Source organism: Oryza sativa, chromosome 6 (genome assembly GCF_034140825.1).
Source record: "Oryza sativa Japonica Group chromosome 6, ASM3414082v1".
In the NCBI taxonomy this organism is placed as follows: Eukaryota; Viridiplantae; Streptophyta; class Magnoliopsida; order Poales; family Poaceae; genus Oryza; species Oryza sativa.
The window spans coordinates 2,721,341-2,747,442 of NC_089040.1; the positions used below are offsets into that span (position 1 = coordinate 2,721,341).

General features: G+C 46.6%; 6 protein-coding genes across 6 annotated transcripts; 4 read left to right on the forward strand and 2 right to left on the reverse strand.

The window, feature by feature from the left end:
- Positions 1 to 2,269: 2,269 nt before the first annotated feature.
- On the forward strand, positions 2,270 to 4,645 carry LOC4340138 (uncharacterized). The gene is made up of 2 exons (XM_015787485.3): positions 2,270 to 2,663; positions 4,331 to 4,645. Exons 1-2 carry the CDS (start codon positions 2,348 to 2,350, stop codon positions 4,366 to 4,368), a joined length of 354 nt encoding a protein of 117 aa, XP_015642971.1. The 5' UTR covers positions 2,270 to 2,347; the 3' UTR covers positions 4,369 to 4,645.
- Positions 4,646 to 11,267: 6,622 nt separating this feature from the next.
- LOC4340140 (cysteine synthase-like) lies at positions 11,268 to 13,805 on the forward strand. Its single transcript, XM_015787486.3, has 8 exons — positions 11,268 to 11,421; positions 11,606 to 11,733; positions 11,866 to 12,068; positions 12,226 to 12,351; positions 12,619 to 12,777; positions 12,954 to 13,147; positions 13,348 to 13,518; positions 13,635 to 13,805. The coding sequence occupies exons 1-7, from the start codon at positions 11,338 to 11,340 to the stop codon at positions 13,471 to 13,473; spliced, it is 1,020 nt and encodes a 339-aa protein (XP_015642972.1). The 5' UTR covers positions 11,268 to 11,337; the 3' UTR covers positions 13,474 to 13,518; positions 13,635 to 13,805.
- Positions 13,806 to 16,178: 2,373 nt separating this feature from the next.
- Positions 16,179 to 18,816, forward strand: LOC4340142 (cysteine synthase-like). Its single transcript, XM_015787488.3, has 7 exons — positions 16,179 to 16,383; positions 16,575 to 16,702; positions 17,047 to 17,249; positions 17,416 to 17,541; positions 17,839 to 17,997; positions 18,155 to 18,348; positions 18,479 to 18,816. Exons 1-7 carry the CDS (start codon positions 16,276 to 16,278, stop codon positions 18,602 to 18,604), a joined length of 1,044 nt encoding a protein of 347 aa, XP_015642974.1. The 5' UTR covers positions 16,179 to 16,275; the 3' UTR covers positions 18,605 to 18,816.
- Positions 18,817 to 19,752: 936 nt separating this feature from the next.
- Positions 19,753 to 20,877, forward strand: LOC107277586 (uncharacterized). The gene is made up of 2 exons (XM_015787491.3): positions 19,753 to 20,385; positions 20,511 to 20,877. Exons 1-2 carry the CDS (start codon positions 19,871 to 19,873, stop codon positions 20,704 to 20,706), a joined length of 711 nt encoding a protein of 236 aa, XP_015642977.1. The 5' UTR covers positions 19,753 to 19,870; the 3' UTR covers positions 20,707 to 20,877.
- Positions 20,878 to 21,184: 307 nt separating this feature from the next.
- LOC4340143 (uncharacterized) lies at positions 21,185 to 23,277 on the reverse strand. The gene is made up of 3 exons (XM_015787490.2): positions 22,857 to 23,277; positions 22,366 to 22,527; positions 21,185 to 21,749 (listed from the first exon to the last, which is right to left on the reverse strand). Exons 1-3 carry the CDS (start codon positions 23,193 to 23,195, stop codon positions 21,393 to 21,395), a joined length of 858 nt encoding a protein of 285 aa, XP_015642976.1. The 5' UTR covers positions 23,196 to 23,277; the 3' UTR covers positions 21,185 to 21,392.
- Positions 23,278 to 25,016: 1,739 nt separating this feature from the next.
- LOC9266545 (uncharacterized) lies at positions 25,017 to 26,004 on the reverse strand. Its single transcript, XM_015787492.3, has one exon. The coding sequence runs from the start codon at positions 25,869 to 25,871 to the stop codon at positions 25,209 to 25,211; it is 663 nt and encodes a 220-aa protein (XP_015642978.1). The 5' UTR covers positions 25,872 to 26,004; the 3' UTR covers positions 25,017 to 25,208.
- Between the last annotated feature and the right edge of the window lie 98 nt (positions 26,005 to 26,102).

Consider the following 26,102-nt stretch of genomic DNA (forward strand, 5'->3'; position numbering starts at 1 on the left):
GTTTTAACTTTAATCCTACTTCTTTTGTCCCGAATATAAGAAGTTTCAGAGCTGGACCGGTTATTAAGAATTAGATGGGAGAGAGATTGTGATTGGTTGAGAAGTGGAGATAAGAAAACTAAGTAGAATTAGATGGGGGGATGTGTGATTGGTTGAAAAGTGGTGGTAGATGATAAAAGTGAATGGATGAGGGTTGTAATTAGTTGAGAAGAAAATGTTACTGGAGATGTTGTTATATTCCAGGACAAATCACAAGTGCTAAAAGTTATTATATTTTAGGCCAAATTCTTAGTGCTAAAAATTGTTATATTTTGGTACGGAGGGAGTGCAAACATAATGATAGTCTTCGATATTAGGTTGTGTTTAAATCCAGGGATGAAAAGTTTTGGCGTATCACATCAGATATACGGACACACATTTGAAGTATTAAACATAGTCGAATAACAAAACATAAATTTATTAAGCCTAATTAATCCGTCATTAGCAAATATTTTCTGTAGCACCACATTGTCAAATCATGGTACAATTAGGCTTAAAAGATTCGTCTCGTAATTTTACACGCAATCTATATAATTAGTTTTTTAGTCCATATTTAATACTCCATATATACATACATACATACATATATATATATATATATATATATATATATATATATATATATATATATATATATATATATATATATATATATATATATATATATATATATATATATATATATATATATATATATATATATATATATATATATATATATATATATATATATATATATATATATATATATATATATATATATATGTATATGTATATATATGACGGAGCGTGGGGCTCCTCACCGGGAGACCGCGCAGGCCCCCCTTTGCCGGTTCGGCCGGGGGCGCTAAGTGAGGTTCTTCGCCCTCGATCTGGGGAACGTCAGCGAGAAGAATCGCACGAGACACGGGCGATGTAGACAGGTTCGGGCCGCTGAGAAGCGTAATACCCTACTCCTGTGTTCTGGTGGATCTGTGTGTGAAGGAGTTACAGAAAGCCGGAGAGCAAGAGAGTTCCGGCTCTAGAACCCCTCTTCCTCTTACTCTCCTCTACGAGCTCAGGTATTTTCAAAGTCGTCTCCCTCTTTATTTTTCTTCTTTTTCCCTCGGTGGGCAAGGTCCTCCTTTTATATCTCAAGGGGATACCACATGCACCACTTCTACCTACTCTTCTTTTGGGTGGAGACCCACCCTATCTTGACCAAAACTTGGCTTGCTTCTTCGCCTGGAAGCTAAATCACAGCTTGTCCTTGAGTGAGGCCCAGCGCCGTCACTCGCCTGACACAGGGGATCACCCTGTCATTCCTTCATTAATGGGTGGAGATTTGCAATGGCCGCTGTCTGAATGACCCTCCGATGGGATGGGTCATACCTACCTCCACTCCGCTGGAAGCAGATGCAACGTGGGAGCACGGTTGTCTGCCGATGACGTGACCGGCGTCAGACCAGTCACAGACCGGTCATTCTTGTCCACCACGCGTCAGTTTAGCATGCCGCACGTCTCCCCTTCTTCATATAATGACTTCCTTGCCATGGTTGCGATGAAGCCTGGTATGAATCTGGCCGGGACTGACGTGCCAACTCCAGGAGTTAGCACGCCGGCTCCGGCTAGGGACGAGTGCCTGGAGGCTCTCATCATTCCGACGGGACGGGGCGAGGCGTGTGACAGGCCGCCTGTTGCCACCTAACCCGTGATCTGACCGGTCTGCGACCGGTCACACACTGCGACTGGTCACGGTCCGGACGAGCGCGCACTGCGCCGCACTTAATGCGGCGTGACGCGCTCGTCAATCCGCTATAAGTGCGGTTAGGTGAGCGCCGTTGTGCTCACCTAACCCACACACGTGGCGCCAAAACCACAGGGGGTCGGGGCGTCCCAGCCCTCGGGGCCGAAACGGGAGCGGCCCGACCCCTTGGGGAGACAGAGGGAGAGGTGGCCGCGTCACCCTCGGGCCCGACTCCCCCGAGGGGGTTAAGCCACGTGGGTGACCGCGGCTACTCAAGCCTCTAGTCACGATACCCCTATATATATATATATATATATATATATATATATATATATATATATATATATATATATATATATATATGTATATATGTACACACATTTAATGTGACAAGTGAAAAGTTTTTACGTGGGAAATAAAGATGACCTTAACCTTTTCCTCCCAACCGAAACACGCCATATGACTATGAGAGTGTTTTTGTCCCTCCAACAGCTACGGCCCACTGGCCCAGCGAGCTGACCCAGAGTGGGCTGGGCTTCTTCTTCGTCGTCTCATACCAATCGTGCGGCGGCGGCGGCGGGGATGGCGGCGGCGTTGCGCGGGATCGGAGCGAAGCTGGGGAAGGTGAACCACGAGAAGGTGACGAGCGCGCTGCTGCTGGGCTCATTCGTGGTGCTGGGGTGGCGTTCGTGGGAGCAGCAGCACGAGATCGACGAGCTGGAGGCCAGGAAGGCGTCGCTCCGCGCCGCCAACACCGCCATGTCCTCCGCCATGTGGGCGTGGCGCGAGGAGCTCTTCGCCCTCGCCGCCGCGCCCTCCCCGCCCATCTCCGCGTCCCGCCTCCGCGTCATCTACGGGGAGGAGCAGCCGCCCGCCTCGCCCGCGTCCAAGAAGCCAGGTGCGTGTGCTTCACTGCTCCAGATTCAACAGATAGTGGTGTTCTACTCATACTATTATTATAAGGGCTAATTATGGTCATCTAAACCTAAATTCAATCCCTGGACTGCAAAATCAAAGGAGTTTTTAGAGAAAACTGCTTTTAGCTGTTTATGATTTGGTTGTGTATATGCAAATGTCTATAGCATCTTAAGGCTGAGGCTGGGCTGAGAGCCTGAGATGGTGTTGTAGTCATACTGTTAAAAGAACTAATTACGGTAACCTAAACCTAGAATCGATCTCTGGACTGCAAAATCGAAGGCATTTGTGAGAAAACTGCTTTAAGCTGTTTATGATTTGGTTGCTATGCAAATGTGTGTAGAATCTTAAGCCTGAGACCTGAGGCTGGGCTGAGAGCCTGAGATGAGATGATCCTATTATGGAATGTGTTTTTAATAATATTGCTGATATTTTTTCTTTGTGTGTGTGTGGGTGGGTGGGTGTTGGGGGGGGGGTGGGGGGTGGGGTGTGGGTTGAATAACATTGGTCTCAAACTCTCAACTTGCATCTGCATCTGCAGATGCGCCACACTCCCCCTGATCATCACTTCACATTGTTCTCACTTATAGGATGGCTATTGGTCTAAAGAGAAAATGTATAAATTCCGCTAGGTTGGTTCGAAGTGCCATTTCAGGAAGAAAAGTGGTTCAAAGTGAAATTTGCTCCCCTCTTTTGTAACATAATGACCCTGGAGATGCTGCTGTTCATTTTAGGGCATGTGGATAACAAAACAAGCTTAGCTAGAATTTGTGTTGTAGTCCTCTATTGTGTTTGTGTTGTAGTATTATCTGGCTGAAAATGTTTGATTAGAAGTAGCACCATAATGTTTCATTGCTTCATTGTTCTTAGTGTTTAGGTCGTTTTATTGTTCACTTTGAACACATGTGGTAGTAGCTTAAAATACTACCGTGGAATTTTAATTGTATGAAATATGTAGGCTTATTTCGTTCACAAACTTGGCTAGGTGTTTGGAATGTCAGGTACCTTGTAGGGTTTTTTTGGTATCATTAGCCTGGTGTTGGTGTTGATATGCAAAAGGAATGAATTTGAACTTATGTTTTCTGTCATAACTCTGAATTTCCCTTGTGATCCATTATATGATGTCCAAATTTGCATCGCCGCTACCTTTTATGATGACCTTTTAAAGGAAGGAACATTATTAAAAATAGGCTATTGGCATCAACTGTAGCCTGAAGATAACTGTTTGTTTTATGGAAAAGTTTGTATTTGGTCCCTCTACTCTTTATTTGGTTTAGGGACTAAATATAGACCTTTTGCTTTCTTCGTTGTTGAGGTGTTTGTGGGATACTGTTGAAATGATTTGTTTAACTGGACTCAAGCATATCATAATATGCATATAATGGCGTGCGTTGCCTGTGACATATTACACACCCAGAAAAGAGTCATATTACACGTTGTAGTGCCCTTCAAGGGGGATTATGGATATTTGCCTTGAACTTTGAATTAAACTATTTGGTTGCCATAATCATATCATCATACCAATTTAAATCGACTATAGTAGAATGGGGAAGTGAACACATAACTGTGTAGTTTGTATCATGCAGTTTTATTATTGATAGTCAATTTATCTTACTGGTAATGAAACTATTGGCCCTTTTCAATTTGCAGGAGCAGATGCTGAGGAGGAACCATTTGCTATTGCATGAACTCTTTTCCAGTGTGCCTTAGCATTGTGAAATAGCAATAGAGATCCCTGAAGGTGATGATGTGTTTTTAGATAATCCTGTATAATTTTGCACCGAGATGCAAACCGTTTCCAGCTTAAACACAAGTAACAGTGCTGTCCTAATACAGCTTTTCAATTCTATATAGTGAGCCAATGAGGGGTCTGTATTTTCTGATGTCAATGTTGTCCTCTCCTTGCATATTTGCAAACAGGACCAGCACTTCGATGGTTTAAATGATTGAATCCGTACTTATGCTTGTCTTGTTTGTAATTGTAGAAGTACTGTTTGAATCCAAGTGGAAGATGGAATGGAAGACTCGGTATAGTTGTTTTATCTGGAACACAAAAATGGTTTCGCCTTGTGTAGTTGTATTTTGCAAAGGGTAGCAAGTTGTCTACTCTTTTGAGTAGTTGTTTGAAATCCGTTGATATTCAGAACGCTTTCCATCGTTCGTAACTGAAATCTTAAATCCCAGTTGCATCCTCTTTGCTTTCTTCTATGATTAGCATCCTGAGTTACTCATATTGTTTGGTCATTTTCAATCAAAGTCAGCAAGCTGTGTGCCATACTATTCTATAGGTAAGTTAAGTGAAACTATTCAAAGTCAGCAAGCTGTTGTCGTGTCGTGTACATTGGAATTCAAGAGGTAAATACTTGAGAGAATATAAGAAGAGCTCTTTTTGGAAAGCCACTGTTTCGCATGCTTAACGTAATATCAGAGTCAGCAATGGACTAATACCATATAAGGTTGAAATAGAAAATGCCTCACTCTTCTTTGTAGGAATAAGTCTTGGCTGGTTGGTCTTGGTCTTGTGGTGCCTTTTTCCTGCTTTTCAGCTTTCTAGGACAGCATCTCTACTTTCAGTTTGAGATGCTCTAGGACAGTTTGTTGGGATGCTCTGCTCTAGGACAGTTTGTTGGGATGCTCTAGGACAGCACCCTCTTAGACTAGCATGGCTGCATGGCTGCTACAAGCAGCTATAAATATGTATCCAATCCTCTTTGGGAGGATATGGCTTTTGTGTTTTGTGAATGAAGAAAACCAGAAAATTGCCCCATCTCGAGTGCCATCCTCTTCTCAATGAGAGTAACCATTGAAATTCTAACATCTGGTATCAGAGCCACACTTTCCTGTAGGCTAAACATCTCTTGTTCCACCCCTTCCCAAGCTCGGTTGAGCTCTCAGCCAGCAGCAGCAGCAGCACCAGTTGCTCCTCCTTCCCCTTTCCCTTCCCCCTCTCCACGCAGCAGCCCCCCGCAGGTGCGCCATGTCCGACGCTCGGTCTCGGCGTTCGGTCGCCTCGAGCACTTGGCGTCAGCAGGACGCCGAGCTCGCCGCAGCAGAAGAGCGCAGGCGAGCAACAGCTCAGACCGCTGCAGCAGCAGCGAGGGCGGCCAGACTGGCGACAGCGGAGTTGGCAGCAGCCAGGGCGGAGGCGGAGGCGGAGGCGGCGGAAGATGCGGCACGTGCGGCGGAGGTAGAGGTTGAGACCTTGCGCAGCAGCATCAACGGCTCCATCGCCGGCGACATCACCGCCGACAGGGAGCTTGAGGAGCTGGCAAGAGGAAGGGCACGGGAGCGGGCAGAGCGGTGGGCAGCAGCCCACCTCCACGGCGGCGGCGGCGGCCCAAGGGACCGCGGGCCCGCCAACGGGAACCCAGATGGGCGCGGGCGTGCCGGCGGCAGCCCGGAGCCCGCACGCGGCCCTCGCAGGCAGCGCGGCTCTTTCTCCCCTGACCGGCGCCATGGTCACTACGGTGTCCAGACGGTGGTCAGGGACTTTGGTCCCGGCGGTGGGTGGCCTACCCTCACCAAAACCAACTACATCGAGTGGGCCGCAGTGACGAGGGTGAGGCTCCAGGTGCGGCACATGTGGGAGGCAGTCCGGTACGGCGACGTCGACTACGACGAGGATCGGCGAGCACTGGATGCCCTCATCGCTGCAGTCCCGCCCGAGATGCAGTTCTCGCTTTCCCAGAAGCGGACTGCCAAGGAGGCCTGGGACGCCATCGCTGCGGCACGCATCGGCAGCGACCGCGCCCGCAAGTCCACACTGCAGGCACTCCGCAAGGAGTGGGAGAACCTGGCCTTCAAGCCAGGTGAGGATGTTGATGACTTTGCTCTCCGTCTCAACACTCTCTTGCAGAAAATGGTGCAGTACGGCGACGACACCTATGACGAGGAGAGAGCTGTCGAGAAGCTCTTCCGCTGCGTCCCTGAGAAGTACAGGCAGATCGCTCGCTCGATTGAATCTCTGCTGGACCTCTCCACGATGTCGATCGAGGAGGCGTTAGGTCGCCTCAAGGTCGTCGATGGTGATGAGCCACAGCCTCTCTCGGGGCCCATCACCATCGGCGGGAAGCTCCATCTCACTCGGGAGCAGTGGGAGGCCTCTCAGGGTGACGGGAGGAAGGGGGAGTCATCTTCCCCGACAGGCAGCCGTAAGCCGCGCAAGGCGCGGGGAGGTGTCCAGCTACGGTGGGCGCGAAGACGTGCCGAGGGTGGCGCCCGCAGAGGCACCCAGGGCGTTGCCACCGGCAACCACAAGCCGGGACGAGACGACGCCTGCCGCAACTGTGGCAAGCTTGGCCATTGGGCCAAAGACTGTCGACAGCCACGACGCGGCCAGGCCCACGTCGCACGGGTGGAGGAGGAAGAGCCGGCTCTGCTCCTAGCTCACGCAAGCATCGAGCTACCTCCAGCGGCACCGGCCGCAGCGGCTTTCCTCCACCTTGATGAGCCGAAGGTACTCGTCTCCCTCTGCGACGGCTCCAGCAACGACAAGGCTGATGGGTGGTACCTCGACACCGGCGCCACCCATCACATGACCGGCCGACGGGAGTTCTTCACCGAGTTCGACTCCAGCGTCCGAGGCTCCGTCAAGTTCGGGGACGCCTCCGGCGTGAAGATCAAGGGTGTTGGCTCCGTGACCTTCACCGCCAAGTCCGGTGAGCACAGGCTGCTCACCGAAGTCTACTACATCCCCGCGTTGAGGAATTCTATCATCAGCGTGGGACAGCTGGATGAGAACGGCTCACGCGTGTTGGTCGAGGACGGACTCATGAGGATTTGGGATCGCCGTCGTCGCCTTCTTGCCAAGGTAACCAGAGGCACTAATCGACTCTACATCCTCAGCGCGCAGGTCGCACAACCAGTTTGCCTCGCCGCTCGTCGGGACGACGAGGCATGGCAGTGGCACGAGCGCTTCGGGCACCTCCACTTCGAGGCCCTGAAGCGCCTCAGTGCCAAGGAGATGGTGCGAGGCATGCCGTGCCTTGACCACGTGGAGCAGCTCTGCGACGTCTGCGTGGTGACGAAGCAGCGGCGGCTCCCCTTTCCCCAGCAGACGAGCTTCCGAGCCAAGGAGCGGCTCGAGCTCGTGCACGGGGACTTGTGTGGCCCAGTGACACCGGCCACACCAGGAGGACGACGCTACTTCCTACTGCTCGTCGACGACCTCTCTCGCTACATGTGGGTGATGGTCCTCGGCAGCAAGGGAGAGGCTGCGGATGCCATCAGGCGCGCGCAGGCCGCTGCAGAGGCGGAGTGCGGCCGCAAGCTGCGCGTGCTGCGCACCGACAACGGCGGCGAATTCACGGCGGCTGAATTCGCGTCGTACTGCGCTGATGAGGGCATTCAGCGCCACTACACCGCGCCGTACAGCCCACAGCAGAACGGCGTCGTCGAGCGGCGCAACCAGACGGTTGTGGGGATGGCTCGGGCTCTTCTCAAGCAGAGGGGGATGCCGGCCATCTTCTGGGGGGAGGCGGTGGTGACAGCCGTCTACATCCTCAATCGCTCGCCTACCAAGGCCCTCGATGGCAGGACACCGTACGAGGCCTGGCATGGGCACAAGCCGGCGGTCTCCCACCTACGGGTCTTCGGCTGCCTCGCGTTCGCCAAGGAGCTCGGCCACATCGGTAAGCTCGACGACAGGAGCACCCCAGGGGTGTTCATCGGCTACGCGGAGGGCTCGAAGGCCTACCGCATCCTCGACCCGGAGACACAGCGTGTGCGCACTGCGCGCGATGTTGTGTTCGACGAAGGGCGAGGGTGGGTATGGGACAAGGCGGTGGACGATGGTTCGACTCCGACGTACGACGACTTCACCATCGAGTACGTCCACTTCGAGGGAGCTGGGGGAGTAGGCAGCTCTTCATCTAGCGTGTCTACCCCAGCCCCCGAATCTCCACCGACTCCGACACCAACACACCCTCGGGCCACGACTTCGACTACGACGAGCTCTTCGTCGACACCACCCCAGCCAGTGACTCCACATGCTCCAGCACCAACAGCCACTCCTCCAAGCACGTCTACTCCGACGCCAGCTCGTGTTGAGCGCAGCCCGGTGGAGTTCGCTACTCCGCTCTCCCACGACGGGGAGCGCATCGACGCGTACCACGACGGCGAGCAGCTACGGTACCGTACGATGGAGGATCTTCTCGGCGACCAGCCGGTGCCGGGACTGGTGCCTCGCGACTTAGAGGCGCAGTTGCACCTTGCGTGCGACGACGGTGAGCCTCGGTCTTTTGCAGAGGCCGAGAAACACGCGGCATGGCGTGCCGCGATGCAGTCGGAGATGGACGCGGTTCAGGAGAACCGCACCTGGGAGCTTGCTGACCTCCCTCGTGGTCACCGCGCAATCACCCTTAAGTGGGTGTTCAAGCTGAAGAGGGATGAAGCCGGAGCCATCGTCAAGCACAAGGCTCGCTTGGTGGCACGCGGTTTCGTGCAGCAGGAGGGGATCGACTACGACGATGCCTTCGCTCCCGTGGCACAGATGGAGTCCGTGCGACTCCTTCTTGCGCTGGCTGCTCAGGAAGGCTGGGGCGTCCATCACATGGACGTCAAGTCGGCGTTTCTAAACGGCGACTTGAAGGAGGAGGTCTACGTGCACCAGCCGCCGGGATTTGTGATCCCCGGCAAGGAGGGCAAGGTGCTACGCCTGCACAAGGCCCTCTACGGCTTGCGGCAGGCACCGAGGGCGTGGAATGCCAAGTTGGATTCCACGCTCAAGGGGATGGGCTTCGAGCAAAGCCCGCACGAGGCGGCCATCTACCGGCGGGGCAATGGAGGAAATGCCTTGCTGGTGGGTGTCTACGTCGACGACTTGGTGATCACCGACACCAAGGATGCGGAGGTCGCGGCGTTCAAGGAGGAGATGAAGGCCACTTTCCAGATGAGTGATCTGGGGCCTCTCTCCTTCTACCTGGGGATCGAAGTGCACCAGGACAACTCCGGGATCACGCTTCGACAGACCGCCTATGCCAAGCGCGTCGTTGAGCTGGCTGGGCTCACCGATTGCAACCCAGCTCTCACTCCGATGGAGGAGAGACTGAAGCTGAGCCGCGACAGCACGGCGGAGGAGGTGGATGCTACACAGTACCGACGTCTTGTGGGGAGCCTTCGCTACCTCACCCACACACGGCCGGACTTGGCCTTCTCCGTCGGCTACGTCAGTCGGTTTATGCAGCGACCGACGACGGAGCACCAGCAGGCTGTGAAGAGGATCATCCGCTACGTTGCGGGGACTCTCGACCACGGTCTCTACTACCCGAGGTGTCCTGGCAAGGCACACTTCGTCGGGTACAGCGACAGCGACCACGCCGGCGACATTGACACCAGCAAGAGCACGAGCGGGATTCTCTTCTTCCTCGGCGAGTGCCTCGTTAGCTGGCAGTCAATCAAGCAGCAGGTGGTGGCCCTGTCCAGCTGCGAGGCCGAGTACATGGCGGCATCCGCCGCTTCGACCCAGGCGCTCTGGCTTGCTCGACTGCTTAGTGATCTCCTCGGCAGAGATACTGGAGCGGTGGAGCTCAGGGTGGATAGCAAGTCCGCTCTGGCCCTGGCAAAGAACCCCGTTTTTCACGAACGGAGCAAGCACATCCGGGTGAGGTACCATTTCATCCGAAGCTACTTGGAGGAAGGGAGCATCAAGGCGAGCTACATCAACACCAAGGACCAGCTTGCGGATTTGCTCACCAAACCCCTTGGGAGGATCAAGTTCCTTGAGCTTTGCTCCCGGATCGGGATGGCTCAACTTTCCCACAAGACGGCGCACAAGACTTAGGGGGAGAATGTAGGAATAAGTCTTGGCTGGTTGGTCTTGGTCTTGTGGTGCCTTTTTCCTGCTTTTCAGCTTTCTAGGACAGCATCTTTTTCTAGGACAGCATCTCTACTTTCAGTTTGAGATGCTCTAGGACAGTTTGTTGGGATGCTATGCTCTAGGACAGTTTGTTGGGATGCTCTAGGACAGCACCCTCTTAGACTAGCATGGCTGCATGGCTGCTACAAGCAGCTATAAATATGTATCCAATCCTCTTTGGGAGGATATGGCTTTTGTGTTTTGTGAATGAAGAAAACCAGAAAATTGCCCCATCTCGAGTGCCATCCTCTTCTCAATGAGAATAACCATTGAAATTCTAACATTCTTTATCTGTGTTGGTGATCTTGTTGAGCAGGATTTCATGGTCTTGTTGTTGCAAAGGGAAGTTTTATGCAGCATGAAAGGTACCAATTTCACTCATCCATTCCTGATGTCAATTAACTGCAAAACTGTAGCGCAGAGCACATCAAAACGATACGATTAAAATTTTCTTCACCTGCTGCAATGCATGGGCATTTTGCTAGCTGAAAAAAAGAAGAAGCAAGCTAGTATGTTTCTTGGAGACAAAAAGATCACACGAGCAGATAGGAATCTTGCAGGTGTGAGCCATCCACCAATTAGATGACGAAGGTGCAGAGATCACGAGAGATATGGATATCAATCTGTTGAAAGTACAACCTTGCCAACGTGAACAAGGTAATGTCCTTCTATTACTTGCGCATAAAATAATATAAATATACCAAGTTGGGTATATAATAGTTGGAAGATTAGGTGGATCCAGCTGATGGAAATATATATACTGAGATAGTTCTCTGCTCCTTGCTCCGAGCAAGTGAACAGCATGGAGGAAGGAGGCAGGAGAGGGATCCCTTCTCTGCTAAATTCATCGTCATCAGATGAACATATCGCCACTGATATCACTCAGGTGAGCTGATCCCTATCCTCTACTGCACTATCTTCTTTCTGATCTTCTCCATCTTCAGTTCTTGCTTTTTGGGGGGTGAAATTGGTTTTGGTCTGAACATATATGTGTCAGACAGAATTCATGCTGGTGGTGTGAACTGTGAAGTTTGAAGGATTAGTACAACTCAGGTTCATTCTTCCTTCAGCTTGTAGGATGGACGCCACTGATAGAGCTGAACCGGATCGTCCGAAAAGACGGGGTAAATGCCCGGATTGTTGGCAAATTGGAGTCATACCAACCCCTCTGCTCTGTCAAGGATCGCAGTGCTCTGAGGTACTGACAAATATGTACCCATATGCTATCCATTGTTCAATGTTTCAATATCTCTGCTGATCACATTGTTAAGTTAGGCTATTTCATGATCATTTTGATCAATGGCTCATACTCTGTAATACCAATTTTCAGAATGATTGAGGATGCAGAGGAGAAAGGTCTGATCTCACCAGGCGTTACGACGCTAGTCGAGCCGACAAGTGGTAATCTTGGAATAGGTGTGGCATACAATGCTCTGCTCAAAGGTTACAGGTTCGTTGCAGTCATGCCTGCTGAGTATTCACTTGATAAGCAAATGTTGTTGACGTATCTAGGGGCCGAGGTTATTTTAACTGGTAAGGATGTAAAGCACAAATCTTTGGTAATTACTATAAGTTTTTAACTGTTGAAATCATTCTCAAAATTTGATATCGGCATTTGGTGTCCTGTCATTTGTCAATTGTGGGGACCACAAGATACTGAACTCTCTAATTCAATGCAATACTGTTTCAGATCCTACACTTGGTTTTCAGGGACAATTAGACAAAGTTGAACAGATCAAGAATGATATGCCTAACGTACATCATCTTGATCAGTTTAAAAATGCAGCAAATCCTGAAGCACACTTTGTATGGACAGGTACCTATTCTTACACAATGTAATGTAATGTAATCTACTAGTAAAAGAGTACTATAAATAGTAGCAAGCCATATATTTTATTTGCAATGATCATTAACTGTAGAGGATTATACTGTCCTGGATTCAAAACAAAAGGGCCTTTGTCCGTCATAATTCATATGATGAAATTCATGAATTGGGTGGGCTTAATATTCCTGTTATCCATATCATGATTTACGAGTCAGATAGTGTGATCATATTCAAATGTTGCCTATCCTTTCCTTCTAGGGCCTGAGATTTGGAAGGATACGGCAGGCAAAGTAGATATCTTTGTGGCTGGTTCTGGCACAGGAGGAACAATTTCAGGTGTAGGGAAATATTTGAAGATGAAAAACCCAGCAGTTAAAGTAATTTGTGTTGAGCCTGCGGAAAGCCCTGTAATTTCAGGTAAGTCTCTACAATATCACAAGTATCACACTGAACATGTCAAAGAAAAAGTATCACCTCCAATGATAAAATGTTTCGACAAACAAAAAAAAAAATCTTTTGAGAAATGAATTGCCTCGGATATCTAAAATTGTGTCCTGTTGGCTTCTACAATAATTTTCCTCACATTGTTTTAGGTGGTAAGCCTTCGCGGCATAAAATTCAGGGAATGGGTCCAGGCTTTGTACCAAAAAACCTGGATATCTCAATCGTCGATGAGATCATCACAGTAACTGCACAAGATGCAATGGCTAATGCAAAGAGGCTGGCAAGAGAAGAGGGTTTACTTGTGGGCATATCATCCGGAGCTAATTTGGCAGCTTGTCTGAAGGTTCCAACTGAACTAATTTTCTTGTGGGCATATCAACTTTCGTTTGTTCTGATTATAGCTTCCCAGCATTATAATCTTGTATTTTCTTCCGCTATATCGATAGAAACTTCAGGCCATTTGGTGCTGTTCGTTTGAAAAAAAAAACTTTCTTGCATTCTTTTTTCATGTAATCTTTGCTTATCTTTGTAAGGATTTTTTAGGTGGCATCGAGGAAAGAATATGAGGGAAAGATGATTGTAACCATTTTCCCTAGTGGTGGTGAAAGATACATGAACTCTGACCTCTTTGCACAAGCAAGGGAGGAGTGCAGCGCCATGACCTTTTGATCTCATGGCTTTTTCAGTTCTATTCTACTCTGTATGGAAGCCAAGGTAGGATTTTAGCATAAATATATAAGTACAGTTAAGAACTAAAATTCAAGGTAAAAATACATTGGTCACTTATCTAATCCGCTTATTGGATTTGGACTCGTTACATGTTGATGCAGGTGGCTTGTACACTGATCAGTGAGCAGAGTGTGGGGGAAAATAAAGAAAAGCCGGATGTGTTGTACTTGTTTGTTGTATGAAAATATGAAATAAGAGGACAAGCCATTTATTATTTTTTGTAAAGAAGACTATAATCTTTTGTCACATGTTTACTCCATAATTTTCCCTCAGAGCAATGTAGTAAATTTTTTTATAAAAAACAAAAACCAAATAAGACATATACTACTGTATAATAGTTATCATATGTTCTTGCAATGCATAGTATTTTTTTATATTAAAAAAAACTGAATAAGAGTGGGCCTGTTTGGCACAGCTCCAGCTCCACCCCTCCTAGAGCTGGAGCTCAGCCAAACAGTTTCAGCTCCACCAAAACTGGAAGTGGACCAGGGTGGAGCTCTCTCACAAAATGAACTAAGAGTTGTGGAGCTGGGTTTAGAGTTGTGGAGCTGGGTTTAGGTAGTTCCACAACTCCACTCTAGACCCAACTCCTGGAGCTAAATTTAGGAGTTGGAGCTGTACCAAACAGACCCGACGTATACTACTACTGTATAATAGTAACCACATGTTCTTGCTCCAGCTCAGTGTTTGACTAGAGATAATAGCAGCAATATCCTATGACATCATCTTGATTGATGTGATTCTTGCTTGACTGATTTTCATTTACTTTTCCGAGATCACATCTTCCTTGGTTGTAGTAAAGTCAAAGGCATTGGAACACTCTAATCACACAGGAAAAAGAAAGGAAACAAACAAACAATAGTTTTCACTAAAGAGATTCGAAACGCTACCGAGATAGTAGAGTACATGCAATTTTAATAGATTGAAAAAAATGAGATTAATTACATAAATATCATTTTAATTTTTATACAAAGGAAAAAAGGCAGAAATTCCAGTCCTATGATTTTTGCAAAAATAATATCATAGAATACATTTTTTTTCTAGCACGATTTGTTTAAATAAATAATGGTCAAGGTGAGTATCGTTGGGACACCATCACACCAGTACTGAATCAGATTTTGTAAAACTAAACATCAGTATTATGTCGCAAAATTGAACATTTAAATTACGTTTCACAATATTATTTTTGTCATCACCATTATTTATTGAAGGTCCATCATTACTTCATTAGGGTCTATTTGAACATTTGTCTCACTTTTAACAGTTTTCTGCCAAAAATGTACCAAGCCATATTTGTCTCTAAATACTGATACTGATCAAATATTGACAGGCGATTATGGCAGTAGACCAAACACAATCCACATGTAATTTAGACTTGTCTAGCTTAAGCATGACAAACACTGATATCTACGTCTAAAACAATGATATCCAACCAAATGCTCGAAAACTTAGCTTCTCCACTCTTACCTACCGTACCGATAGCACTCCTCCGATCCAAAATAATCCAAAATGATAATTCGACAAAAAGATTTAAATTTTATAGCACAGCATAATTATTTTGGAGCTCTGATTCCAATGCATAGAAATCCATATATTTTTAGCCAATTACTTCAAAATTCAAATTTTTTTCTATAATTCAAAATCCATATATTTGGAGCTGCTTATAGAGGGAAACCTCAGTAATTCAAAATTTCATCACTGAGGTAACTAAAAGAAAATATTTTCTATAACTTTAATAGTACAACATAGAAATAATTATATTTAGTACATACGAAAAAGTCCAAATGATCACGCGACGTAAATAGACGTGAAGGTGTGAAGCACGCACTTTCTTTGTTATAGAAAAAAAATCGGCCTATGACTATGTATTTGGACACGGATGGTGCACGCTACTAAAATATTTTACTTCCTCCAATTACATAATTCTTCACATTTTGGATAATAACGACAGTCTCCAAAATATATTGTTGACTATAATTTTCCATTACAACCTCCTTTTTTAAAGATGACGTTATTGATTTTTAGTCATATGTTTGACCATTCATCTTATGAAAAAAGAATGTAGTTATCATTTGTTTTGTTATAGTGTCTTTAAATTGAATATTTTAAAAGTTATTAGTAGTCAAAATTATAAAAGTTTGATCTTAATATTTTTAAAACGTCAAAGAATTATAGAACTAGTACCTTCAGTCCAAAAATATAAGAGATTTTGGATGGATGAGACACATCCTAATACTGCGAGTATGGATATACTCTCTTTGTACTCCTTAGTCTACAGGTGTTAGCAACCGTTTTCAGTTGTTGTTCCCCTTCCAAAGAGTAGGCCCGCTCGCCGCTGAAAACATTATTTCCCGTTCGACTTGCATGTGTTAAGCATGCCGCTAACGTTCATCTTGAGCTAGGATCGATCAATCCATGCGATTCATAGTCATATTACTCATAGCTTTTTTATTAAAAGGGAAAGCAAATTCAAAATTATCTCCTTCTAAGGATAAAATATGTCTTTATGTTTTAGAACCGGGAGTAACAAATACCAGCAGCTGGTCAGAGTGGATCAGTGGACTAGGGGAGAGGAGTGGTCAGCAACCACGTCCTCACAAGTCACAAACAAAACTATAAACTCCTCTCTTGTAGTAGCAGTCTGTAAGCAGCCACAGTCGTCAGTGCCTGCCCTGTTACCTGTTCGATCCTCCTCTCGATTCCCTTGAGAGAAGCCAAGGAGGAGCAGGAGAGCGGCCGGCCATGGAGGGAGAGGGGATTGGGAGGAGAGGCCTTCCTTCACTGCTCGGTTCCTCTTCCAGCGAAAGCGGCGGAATCGGGCAAGAACACATTGCCTCTGACATCACGCAGGTTGAGTGAGCTCTTCGTCTTCCCCTGCTCTTTCCCTTTCCTTTCCTTTTCTTTTCTTTTTTTTTGGATTAAACGTCTCCTTCGTCTTAGTTGCTGGCAATTTGGAACTGAAAGTTTTTTATTCTTTAAGATAGCCAATCATCACACTCTCCGTTGAGATTAATGGTGGATTTCTTTGACGAGTTGTTCAGCTCATAGGATGGACGCCACTGGTCGAGCTGAAGCGAATCGCCAGCAAGGACGGAATAGATGCCCGGATCGTCGGCAAGGTCGAGGCCTATCAGCCCCTCTGCTCCGTCAAGGATCGCAGCGCTTTGAGGTTCTTGTTGAATTATCCTTATATTCATAGACTCAGTTTTCTTATTAGGAATCCTAGCTAATATGATTGGACAGAGTGAGGTTTGATGCAGTTAAGAACTGCAAGCTTCAGGAAGCTATTTTTTTAGTACTAGTTATTGTCTAAAAATATCTGTTTTACTATTTGGTTGTAGTTTATTATGAGAAGGCAGAAAATTCAAGTAAAAATCTTGCACTCTGAATTCATCCGAGTACTTGTCTTGCAACTTGCAGAAGGCTCATTTCCTGGTCAAAATATTTAGCAGAAGCTTATGAAATTGTGATGATTTTTTTTTCTAGAATCTGATTCCTTGTTTTGCTGTTCAGAATGATCGAGGATGCAGAAGAGAAAGGGCTGATTACTCCTGGTGTCACAACTCTAGTCGAGCCGACGAGTGGCAATCTGGGTTTAGGATTGGTGCTTGTTGCTCTTCGCAAAGGTTACAGGTTCGTTGCAGTTATGCCGGGCCAGTATTCGTTTGATAAGCAGATCTTGCTGAAATACATGGGAGCTGAATTGTTTCTATCAGGTAAAAAAATAAGAAGCAGGAAGTTGTAGCATCAATTTGTTTGCTTCCTTGTTTCATGGAGAAAAAAAAACAACTCTCTTGCTTTCTTCAGCATAATGTCAGTGAAATGAAAAATTCAGTGGAACTGTTCTGTTTACCTTCTTTCTTTGGTGTAACCATATGGCAGATCCAACACTCGGGTTTCAAGGCTTAGTCGACAAGGTCGAACAGCTCAAGAAAGAATTACCCAATGTGCACGTTCTTAATCAATTCTCAAATCCAGCAAATCAGGAGGCACACATGAGATTGACTGGTACTGTCTCAAGATGACTTGACAAATGGTGTTTTAATTTCAGTTAAAAAAATATGATCTCTTTCGTTAAGTATTAAGATAGTAAGGCTCCCCTTTAACCTTTTTCGTTGCAACTTGACTGTTAAAAACATGTACTGTGTTCTTGAAACTTGGTTGTTAGAGATGTATCCTCTATTTCTTTAAGTATGATAGTGCTGTGGTTGCGTTTTCGATGTGTCCCATTCAACAGTTATTTTTCTTCTTTTCTCCTTTATGGACAAGGTCATAAACTGGCGTATATTTATTTTCCTATTGCAGGACCTGAGATTTGGAAGGATACTGCTGGCAAGGTAGACATATTTGTTACCGGTTCGGGCTCAGGAGGTACGGTATCTGGCGTTGGAAAGTATCTCAAGCTGCAAAATCCAGCGGTGAAGATCATTTGTGTGGAGCCTGCAGAGAGCCCAGTCATTTCAGGTAAACTATAACATATTATCTGGTATCACAAATTATAGAGATCCAACTTTGTTTGGATAACATATCATGCGGTAACACACATCGATATCGCACTGCGACACCAGTAACATAGTTTTCCAGTGACCCTGACAAACTGTTGCCTGTTTGTACTGTTTAGGTGGGGAGCCAGGTAAACATAAAATTCAGGGAATAGGGCCAGGACTCATACCTGATATGTTGGACACCTCGGTCATCGATGAAGTCGTCACGGTAAACACTGATGAAGCAATGGTGAATGCAAGGAGGCTGGCAATGGAAGAGGGCCTCCTTATGGGCATTTCTTCTGGGGCAAACCTGGCAGCTTGCTTGAAGGTTCAAAATCTCCTAGCAACTCATCTGTCTGAATGTTTATTCCTTTTCTTATCTCTAGTAATCTTCTCCTATCGAAAATTTTTGCACATCCTTTCCTCTAATAACATTGAAATCTCAAATGCATATTTAGGTCGCGTCGAGAGAGGAAAACAAGGGGAAGATGATTGTCACCATGTTCCCAAGCGGGGGTGAGAGGTACATGAACTCTGACCTCTTTGCAGCTGTGAGAGAGGAATGCAATGCCATGACATTTTAATCTCACTGGTTGTTCAGAAGAATCAAGAACAGTTATGTGTAAAACTATAGGAGGGTAACTTGTACCACAATGTACACATAGCACGATCTTGCAAAGGGATTTATCGGCAAGGAGCCAAAGAATTTGTACGAATTGTATATTTGTACTAGTCATTAGTCAATAAATAAATGAAATAATTTGCTCACTTCGTGTGAGTAAATTTCGGAAAACTACATATACTTGTCATAAACTACAGATCAAATGATATTATCATAAAACTACCAATTTAGAGCCCTTTTGAATTGGAGGATTGCCATAAGAATTTTAGAGAATTCAATTTCCTAAGGAATTTTGCATATGAAACCCTTTGATTCATAGAAAAGTATAGGAAATTTTTCATAGGATTACATTCCTATAGCTCAATTTCACATGAAAATAAGCAAGAGGTTTAACCTCTTGAAAACTTTTATTTGCTTTATTTGTTTCCTATGGTACTACCAAAGGGACTCTTTATATTTTTTTTTGTGTCTTCCATTCCTATAGAATTAGGAAAACATGTCAATTCGATTCCTACGTTTTTCCTATTCCTATGTGTTTTTCTACCCTGCGTTCCAAATGGACTTAGAATCGAGTTACCAGATAACTGCATATACAAGTCACTACAGATTTAACACTAGCGCTATTTATTTAAGGTTCATTTCTCAATGGAACGATCCGTTATCATTTTTGGCCCTTTTTGGGATGCATAAAATACATCATTTTCTTGTGTGCTTTTCAGCTTATTACATGCTAATTAGGACACAAATGTATCAGCAAATAATTCATATTTTCCATCTGAGAAATTGGTTGGCACGAGCAACAAATTGACCATGCAATTGCAGCCGCACTTTTGAGTAAAAATGGCAGGTGAAAGTGAAACAACAGAAAGATTAAGCCGTTTATGGCACGAGCATTTCTACCGCTTCACTGTCGCCAACTTACGAGCTCCGTTGCAACAGCCTCCAGCTGCAGTTAATCACTTAATTAGGCGCACTTAATTTGGGATTAACAACGCTAACCTTAACTTAGACCGGCGCCTCTCCTTTATTAATCAAGGCGGGCCCACGACGGCAGCACAAACTCACACACACACCAAAGTCAAAAACGAGGGGGATTGGCCGTCGTGGGCCGTCCGATCAGAATCCAACGGCTGAGATCTCAGCCGTTGACCGGACGGCGCCGACGGTGTAAGCCGCCTCCTCCTCCGCCCCGCTGCTGCTCGCGCCAAGATCGGCGGCGGCGGCGAGCATGGCGTTTCCACGGGAGGGAGGCGGCGGTAATGGCGGCGACGGCGAGGCGAGGGAGGAGAGGGTGTCGTCGGGCTACTACTCGTCGTCGTCGGCGGCGAGGCAGCACGGGAGCGAGCAGCCGCCGCCGACGCAGCAGATGGAGCGGAGGTCGTCGGCGGCGGCGGCGGCGGAGGAGGGCGTGGGCGTGGTCCTGGTCGGCAGCGGCGATCCCGGCCGGATTCCGGCGGCGGTGTTCGAGCGGGACACGTCGGAGTCGAACAAGGACTGGAGCATGATGTCCACGGAGTCGGTGTTCGCGCTCCAGGTGGCGCCGTCCAGCGACTTCACCGGCTTCTTCCTCGCGCACCCGGAGCTCATGGACATCGCCACGCCGCCGCGCTCCAGCTCCAGCTCCGCCGCCGCCGCCGCCGGCGAGGCCGTCGGCCACGCGCACTCCGCGCAGTTCGAGAGCATCCCGGAGCTCGGCGAGGCCACCATGCGGATCCAAGGCCAATACTCCTTCGCCTTCCCCAAGTACGCACAATTTTCTCAAATTCTCATGCAAATTTCAATCACATTTCAGACTAAATTTTCTCAAATTCTCATGCAAATTTCAGTCACATTTCAAACTATAATAATTCACACGCTTGCTCGTGCAGTTTGGTAGAGGTCAAGAGGCACAGTGCCAAGAACCCTCAGGAGGATCAACCGATGTCGGCGACGATGGCGACAGCGGCGGCGGCAGAGACGACGGCGCCGGCGCCGGTGAGGGCAGAGACGAGCAGCAAGCCGGAGGAAGCTCCAGCGAAAGCAGCAACAAAGGGAGGCTGGCTCCCGTGCTTTCCTTGCTGCTAATCGCAAAGCAAATGCATGTAAAATCCAGTCTTGTTCTTGTTCGGTTGTTCCTATGCAACTCAATGCTGAGGTGTGTGTGCAAGTAATTTAAGAACCATCTTTCAGTGTGGTTCAATTGGTAAATATATACTACCTTCATTTCACATTATATATAATGTCTTAACCTCTCCATTCCTCGTCTAGAATCACTAACATCTATATGAATTTGAACACATACGAAGCATATACATGAATCCATGCATGGATTTATTTAAAACATGAAATGTCTTGTAATGTGAAACAAAGGAAGTATTTTTTTTGTAATGTCAAACTGTAAATATTTGAATACATGTTGTACATAGAGCAAGAAATTCATACATGAAGAACTCAACGAAAGGGTGGATCAGTCACTAGTGACAACTGATAAAGGATGTACTTCAAGGTCTGAATGTAGACAACCAGGCAAAGATCAGAAGTGCAGTATGGTTGAGAGAATTCAGAAGCAACTTAAGTGCCATACCACAGAGAACTTCTGTATGATGTGCATCTGCAAGTTCAACGCAATACCAAGCATGACACAGCAACAAATTGACATTCAATTGGTCATTTGCATTACACAGAACAACCTTAATGCAAACAAATAAAACGAAATGAAGCTCTTGAGTTGACTTCATGATGCAAACCACTGAACTAGAAGGCCTAACTACCTACTGGGTGGAGACTGGCATGCCATCTTCGTTCTGCGCAGCTTCAGTAACCATATTTTTCTTAGCAAGTGGCTTGGGAATATCAAGGTCATCTTGGATGCAACGCTGTAAGGGATGCGACAGAAGAATGCAAGTCTGACGGAACAGGATTCGAGCAAGCCCCTGACCAGTCTCTAGAATGTATCCCTCATACTGGCTGACATGCTCAAGTGCATCAACCAAAGCATCATATACCTTCTGTGGACAGTTATCAGCAGTAGGCTTGTCATGAAGATAGATTATGTCCAAGGTGAAATTCTTTTGCTTGATGGGCCACTGATGTTGAGGCTTAGTTGAGGAACGGCAGTAGATGAGTACCTGGAAAGATCAGTTCTCATGGAAGTCAATACTAAGAACATTTATATCAAACACACCCCTTTCACATTAAAATTGTAATTGCATCTTACATATATTTAAGTACAGCATATTTCCACACCATAAGTAACTTTGTAAACTGTTCTAACAAAAATAAATTACCAGGGGATTGAGTAATGCATTTGAACCACGGAAATCTAGAGGTCACATGACTCATATCTGTATATGTGCCGTATAGCCGTTAAGTATAAGTAGAATTATTTTTGCTAATGCTACATCTGCCTCATATAAGCAGAGTTATTTTGTTACTTGGAACCAATGTTGGCAAACCAAGTGTAGGTATCTTGCCCCTTGGGGGCTTGTTGAGCTATCATAGATCTAAGCATTTCCCACTTGATACAAGGGCATGGTAACTAGGTGGTACAGAAATACAATACAGGTGAACTATTAAGCAGCATATTATTAAGAAGGAATGACTATGCCCGCATGGTTATATAAACAGTGTTCTGCGTTGAGGAGAACTGACTACCACTATTAAGAAGGTAGACAAAGTTACTGAACATTAGCCAAGACTCAATAGCTGATAAACAGGTCAAAGACACGATTACAACATGCCTACCACTCTGAGTAGGCGGCCTTGCAATTCTGCTCTTTTCCCTTCCTGGTAAGCTATCTTGAAGAGCTGAGTGAGATCAGCCATCGCATATCTCGTTTCCGACGCATCCAGGGATTGGATTGCCTCCACTGCAGAACCAGCATCACTGCTGAAATCCTTCTTTACCTTTAAATTCAGAGTAAACCATGTCATTCCCCTAATTTATCATCACATTTTTTTTCAACACAAGAAACTAACAAATGCAATTCGATTGGGGGAAATTGTGTGGGGAGAAGGAGAACCAAACTCACAACCTATACAATCTCCACTGTGTACATTCCATCCCTTCGAATTATTACAAACAAGCATTACCATATAGTAGCATTTCAGGGATCAAGAAATCACATAAAAAAATTCTGCAAAAACAGTTAACCCTAATATTTATCATCAAAAGAGAGGCGAGCGAATCTCTCGATCAACCTAAGCGGGGGATCGGAGAGGGCATGGGGTAATACCAAGGAGACGGTGTCGCCGAGGGAGGCGAAGGCGAAGCGGTGATCGGGGCACATGGTGAGCTTGCTGTGGACGAAGAGCAGGAGCGCCTGCTTGACGGCGTCCATCCTCTTCACCGGCGGCCGAGCGGCCTGCCTGGAAGCAGCCGCGGCCCCCGAGGAAGCCCCCGCGGCGCCCGGCGACGCGGCGGCGGCGGCGGCGGGGCCCGGGGCGATCCTCATCTCGGAGCGCGTCTCCAGGTCGACGTCGACGCAGAAGAGCATGTCCTCCGGCGGGAGGCGGCTCGGCTGCAGCGTGAACCTCGGCGACGGCGAGCCGCCGCGGTGAGGCGTGGGGTCCATCGCCGCCGGTGGGGCAGCGGCGGCGAGGGGTTCGGCGGTTGGGGAAATGTGGGGGGTCGTTCCGCTCGTGCGGTCGGACGGGAAGAGCTAGAGTTCACAATCTCGACGAATTTCAATCGAATTTCGAACATCTCGAGCCGGCTCAAGATGGGCATCTTTGTTTTATCCAAATTTACCGATTTAATTTGAGTAAACTTTGATCAAAACTACAAATTTCACCTGATATATCACAAAATTACATACTTAGCATTAAATTTATCATGTAACTACATATTTAAGGTGAAATATCAAAAAACTATAGATTTAAAAACAAGGTTATCATAAAATTGTAGATTTGATAACAATTTAATCACAAAACTTGAACATTTATAACTCAAATATAGCATTAGTGCTAGGAATTTAAACCTTAAAATCAATAATTTTGTGATAATTTTATTATTAAAATCTATAGTTTTGTTATACTTAACCTCAAACATGTAGTTTTGTGATAAGTTTATTGTTAAATTTGTAGTTTTGTGATAATAATAAAATCTATAGTTTTGCTATACTTAGCCTCAAACATGTAGTTTTTTGATAAGTTTATTGTTAAATTTGTAGTTTTGTGATAATGTTGCTAACGTCCATAAAAACATGAATATTAGGGAATTGCCTAATGTCAAATAAATAGAAGGGTGAAGTTTCGAAGTCAGACCAACTAGGCCACCACCTTACGAAGATAACCGGAAGACCACTGGGCGTTTCTCTTTAGCCAACGTTTATAGTTTTCTGAAATTTACTTATTTAATTTAAAATTATCAGATTTTATTTGAAAATTAACGAAAAAAAATATACGTCTGGATGGTGCTTGAAATTAGTTGCCAAACCAGATTGTAAACCGTAGGCCAGAGACCTTTAACTGAAACTCCCTTGCCGAAAAGAACTGGATGATTTGGATTTCAATATAATATAGAAGATAAATTTATCACATCCCGGCCTAGGGCATAATAAGATTAATAGAATATTCATATCAACAAGTTACAACTTCTTTTCCTGGGATGGGCGACCAACCGGAAAATTCTTCCCGGATACGCACGAGCGAGGACAAAGTGGCGGGACGTTACAAAATTGATCTAATTTTGGGCCTAAAAAATTAGCAATGTGTGGTTACTATTTCCTAAATGCAGAGGCAAATCTGGACAAGAAACTAGCAAAGGCAATTCCATCGGGGCAAATTGTGTCGGGAAAACTAGACTCCCAATCTAAACAATCTCCCCTTTTATGTAGATTTGATCCTCCTTTTACTTGTTCACGAAAAAAAAATTGATCCCTTCGGATCATCACAAACAACAATTTGCGTAATGGCATTTCATGAATCAAGGTTTCTAGTGACAGAAATTTGCAGCGGAAATCACAACACGTCCACAGTAGTTCCGTGACGCCGGTGCACAGGCTCGAATCGCCCCGTCTAAATGTTTGCTTAAATTTAGAATAACTTTAGTATTTTTCGTAACTTTCGTTCACTCAGTCTTAGCTTCTGAATCGTTTCTGAATAGAAGTATGTACTCCCTCTGTTTTTTTTCTTAATTTGAACGTCACTTATTTTATTTTATTTTTTGTTTTTTGGCAGCAAGGTATTTTTGTCTTACAAGCTGCAACCAACGAAGCTCAACTAATCATGCCCAAACAACCCAAGGTTTTGATCTCATTGAGCTGGCTGCTTTGTGACTTTCTTATGAAACACGATCCATTCTCTCCCTTTCCATTCTGATGAAACACGATCCAAGATCCATGCATTCAGATTGCAAACTTCACCAAAAATGAAACGAATGGCACAAAACGGTATAGGAGAGAGTGAAACCACCAACTGAATATCTGATGAATCTGAATGCATTTTGACCATCATCACACATTCACACTAGCATCTCCCTGCAACAACCCTGCCACCTATACACACGTACATATACATACGTATACACACGGATACCGAGGCTGCCACGTCACTTCCTCTCTGCCGGGCCGGGACCCGGGAGCGCGTCAAGAACTCCCGGCGCTCGAGGCGCCGGCGGTGGCGGCGGTGGTGGCCGGAGGAGCGTCGACGTGCGATTGGTGGACGGCGAGCGAGATGGAGCGCGACATGGGCCGCGAGTAGCTCGAGCGGCGGAAGCTGCCGGCGGCGAGGTCGTCGGCGTCGGCGTCGGCCTCGCCCTCCCTCTCGCCGGGGATCTTGCACTTCTCCCCGAGGATGATGGCCTTCTTCCACAGCGTGTCCTCCGGCTCCACCTTGTCCCGCCGCTCCCGCCGGCTCAGCCTCATCTTGTCCGGGATGTTCATGCTCAGGTTCTTGCTCAGGCTCATGGTCATCGACATCCGCCGCTTCGCCGCCGCCGACGGCGGCGGCGCCACGCCGGCGATCGGCCCGTGCGTCGCCAGCTCCGGCGACAGCGTCACCACCGGCGCCTTCTCCTCCTCCTCCCCCTCCTCGCCGCCGTCGCCATGGCTCTCCGCGTTCACGTCGGCGGCGGCGGCGGCGTCGGGCGCTGGGTCGTCCGCCTTCGGCTTGCGGCCGCACGCCGAGCACATGGACGACGCCATCACGACGGTGGCGGCGACGCACGCCACGAAGAAGGACAGCGCGATGGCTTCGTGGCCGAATGAGTGCTCGCCGTCCGGTGGCGACGGCGGCGGCCACCTCGCCATTTTTTTTGTCTCCGGCGAGGTGAGAATGTGTTCTTGCGTTGATGGCCTCTGGGTTGGGAACCTCCCGTTTCCAAGTTGGAAACCGGAAAGGGCCGGGCCGAATTCAGGTTGTGCGGCTGTGGGACAATATTGCTTTCGTTCTTAACTGGGACAAGCTAATTTTAGGGCCAAAATTTTGTTGTAACTTGTGAAAAAATAGGATTTGCACAAGGGTATTACTCCAGCTAGACT

What these genes read in the sequence shown, in the direction of transcription:
- LOC9266545 (XM_015787492.3), bottom strand. Translation starts at nt 25,871, where the DNA reads ATGGCGAGGTGGCCGCCGCCGTCGCCACCGGACGGCGAGCACTCATTC.
- LOC4340138 (XM_015787485.3), top strand. Translation starts at nt 2,348, where the DNA reads ATGGCGGCGGCGTTGCGCGGGATCGGAGCGAAGCTGGGGAAGGTGAAC. An exon ending in GCCCGCGTCCAAGAAGCCAG is followed by an intron (nt 2,664 to 4,330) that starts GTGCGTGTGCTT and finishes TTCAATTTGCAG; the next exon opens with GAGCAGATGCTGAGGAGGAA.
- LOC4340140 (XM_015787486.3), top strand. Translation starts at nt 11,338, where the DNA reads ATGGAGGAAGGAGGCAGGAGAGGGATCCCTTCTCTGCTAAATTCATCG. An exon ending in GGCCGAGGTTATTTTAACTG is followed by an intron (nt 12,069 to 12,225) that starts GTAAGGATGTAA and finishes ATACTGTTTCAG; the next exon opens with ATCCTACACTTGGTTTTCAG. An exon ending in ATTTGGCAGCTTGTCTGAAG is followed by an intron (nt 13,148 to 13,347) that starts GTTCCAACTGAA and finishes AGGATTTTTTAG; the next exon opens with GTGGCATCGAGGAAAGAATA.
- LOC4340142 (XM_015787488.3), top strand. Translation starts at nt 16,276, where the DNA reads ATGGAGGGAGAGGGGATTGGGAGGAGAGGCCTTCCTTCACTGCTCGGT. An exon ending in AAGGATCGCAGCGCTTTGAG is followed by an intron (nt 16,703 to 17,046) that starts GTTCTTGTTGAA and finishes TTTGCTGTTCAG; the next exon opens with AATGATCGAGGATGCAGAAG. An exon ending in AGCTGAATTGTTTCTATCAG is followed by an intron (nt 17,250 to 17,415) that starts GTAAAAAAATAA and finishes ACCATATGGCAG; the next exon opens with ATCCAACACTCGGGTTTCAA.
- LOC4340143 (XM_015787490.2), bottom strand. Translation starts at nt 23,195, where the DNA reads ATGGACCCCACGCCTCACCGCGGCGGCTCGCCGTCGCCGAGGTTCACG. An exon ending in TCGGCGACACCGTCTCCTTG is followed by an intron (nt 22,528 to 22,856) that starts GTATTACCCCAT and finishes CTGAATTTAAAG; the next exon opens with GTAAAGAAGGATTTCAGCAG. An exon ending in AAGGCCGCCTACTCAGAGTG is followed by an intron (nt 21,750 to 22,365) that starts GTAGGCATGTTG and finishes TGATCTTTCCAG; the next exon opens with GTACTCATCTACTGCCGTTC.
- LOC107277586 (XM_015787491.3), top strand. Translation starts at nt 19,871, where the DNA reads ATGGCGTTTCCACGGGAGGGAGGCGGCGGTAATGGCGGCGACGGCGAG. An exon ending in TACTCCTTCGCCTTCCCCAA is followed by an intron (nt 20,386 to 20,510) that starts GTACGCACAATT and finishes TTGCTCGTGCAG; the next exon opens with TTTGGTAGAGGTCAAGAGGC.